At 41.8% G+C, this 2,115-nt stretch overlaps 1 protein-coding gene across 3 annotated transcripts in view; it reads right to left on the minus strand.

Annotated features, from left to right (window-relative positions):
- The window catches only part of LOC106877312 (RNA exonuclease 4), a 74,048-nt gene that overhangs the window by 3,662 nt on the left and 68,271 nt on the right, over nucleotides 1-2,115 (minus strand). For all 3 annotated transcript variants that reach the window (XM_052978041.1, XM_052978043.1, XM_052978042.1), the window contains exon 4: nucleotides 1,021-1,109. In XM_052978041.1, coding sequence (XP_052834001.1) covers nucleotides 1,021-1,109 — 89 coding nt within the window. The remainder of the gene's footprint in view (nucleotides 1-1,020; nucleotides 1,110-2,115) is intronic.

Consider the following 2,115-nt stretch of genomic DNA (forward strand, 5'->3'; position numbering starts at 1 on the left):
AACAAAACTTGTGGATGAATGAAGAGGTGATGAGGACAATAGGATCAGAAGCAAGGGGAACTGATGTCACATCAAGAAGTGATGTCTTTGAACAGCCCCTTTCTTTGCCAGGGTGTCGAGCACGATAGATGTGTTGAATGAATCGTTTTAGGGGAGTGGTCAGAAGCTTAGATAGAGTGCACAAAAGGGAGTGGCTGTTGAGTTTTACTGGTCTTTGTAACTCAAAGTTTGTATATACTGTTGCTGATTGCATCTCAAAGTAAAAGATCTCCAGTAGCCCTCAAGGATGAGGGCTACAGAAGATTTGTATGAGAAACAAATGATGAATTTGACAAACAAGCTGAATAGTTAAAAGAACTGGAGCAGTGTGGAGGAATGAAGGGAGTGACGAGGATGATGGGAACAGAAGTGAGGGGAAGTGATGTTACATCAAGAAAAGGGGATCTTGGGAATAGCCACTTTCTTCACCAGGGTGTTGAATGTGATACACGTGTTTTGGGAATCATTTTAGGAGAGTTGTCCTTTCTGGCCAAACCCCTGGGTAAAGTGCATGTGAGGGTGCAACTGTTGAGTTTTGCTCATTCCTGTGACCCAGAGTTGAGATATACTGTTGCCAATTGCATCTTGAGGTAAGATATCTCCAGTAGCTCTCAAGGTTGAGGGCTACGGGAGATTTGTATGAGAAACAAATGAATTTGACAAACAAGTTATATGGCTAAAAGAACTGGATCAGTATGGAGGAATGAGCAGGGGCAATGAAGACAAGGGGTCCAGAAGTGATGTCATATCAAGAAGCAGGGTGTTCAAACAACTTCTTTCTGCGCTGGGGCACCACAGATGTGTTTAAAGGATTATTTTAGGGGAGTAGTCCTTCTCTAACCAGAAGCTCAGGTAGAGTGCACCTGAGAGTACGACTGTCATGTTTTGCTTGTTCATGTGACCCAAAGTTTTGATTTACTTTGCTGATTACATCTCAAGGTAACAGCAACTTTATTTGTACCTTTCAAGCACAGAACTTACATCTAAGTCATGATTCACAGAATGTCCCACAAGTATAGAGTCCTTGATGAGGGCAGCGACATCTCGCTGTACAGTTCTGAAGTCCGTAGCTGAAAAGAGAGAGAGAAAGAAGCGTTAGAGAGGTTATGTCATTGATGGCTTCACAAATGATAACAAAAGGGCTTTGATAAATCCTGATTTATGATCAACTGAATGATTAGTCAAACGGTCAATTAGTTAATTGATTTAATAGTTTACCAGTTGATAGGTCTACCTGGTCAGGACTGACCTAGAGTTAAGCAACAACAGTTATAGCTACTATTACGACTATACTGTACATTAGATATTGTAGTCCGAGGTACACTATGTTTGAATTAGATAGGAATGGTCACGTCTGGAGCATCTTTGATTATAGGTCTGTTGGAACAGGACTGACCTGGGGCTAAACAACTACAACTATAGCCACTAATATTAACTACTTAGCTATACACTAGATAATATAGTCCTAGATACACTATGCCTGAATAAAGGTTGTGATGGTCACAGCTGGAACACCTTTGACCATAGGTTTGTTGGATCAGGAATGACCTGGGGTTCAACAATGACAGTCACTAATTATATTATACTATACATCAGATAATGTAGTCCTAGATACATTATGGCTAAATAACAGACGGGATGGTCACAGCTGGAACATCTTTGATCATAGGTCTGCTGGATCGAGACTGACCTGGGGCTAAACAACGACTATGGCCGCTGATACTAACTCCTTTGCTATACATTAGATAATGTAGTTCTAGGTATGCTAGCACTAATGTTATAGGTGGGATAGTCATGGCTGGAATATCTTTGAAAAAGGATCTGTCTTAAGAAGAACAGCAACTGCAAGAGCCATACCACTACCACTATCATACCACAACCAAAACCATGAACAGCACAGCACTACTACTACCACCACAACAACCATCACCACCACCACCACAACCAAAACCACGAACAGCACAGCATTACTACTACCACCACCACAACAACCATCACTTCCATCATCACCACCACCACCACCACCACAACCAAAACCACGAACAGCACAGCATTACTACTACCACCACCACAACA

Source organism: Octopus bimaculoides, chromosome 29, assembly GCF_001194135.2.
Source record: "Octopus bimaculoides isolate UCB-OBI-ISO-001 chromosome 29, ASM119413v2, whole genome shotgun sequence".
Lineage (NCBI taxonomy): Eukaryota > Metazoa > Mollusca > Cephalopoda > Octopoda > Octopodidae > Octopus > Octopus bimaculoides.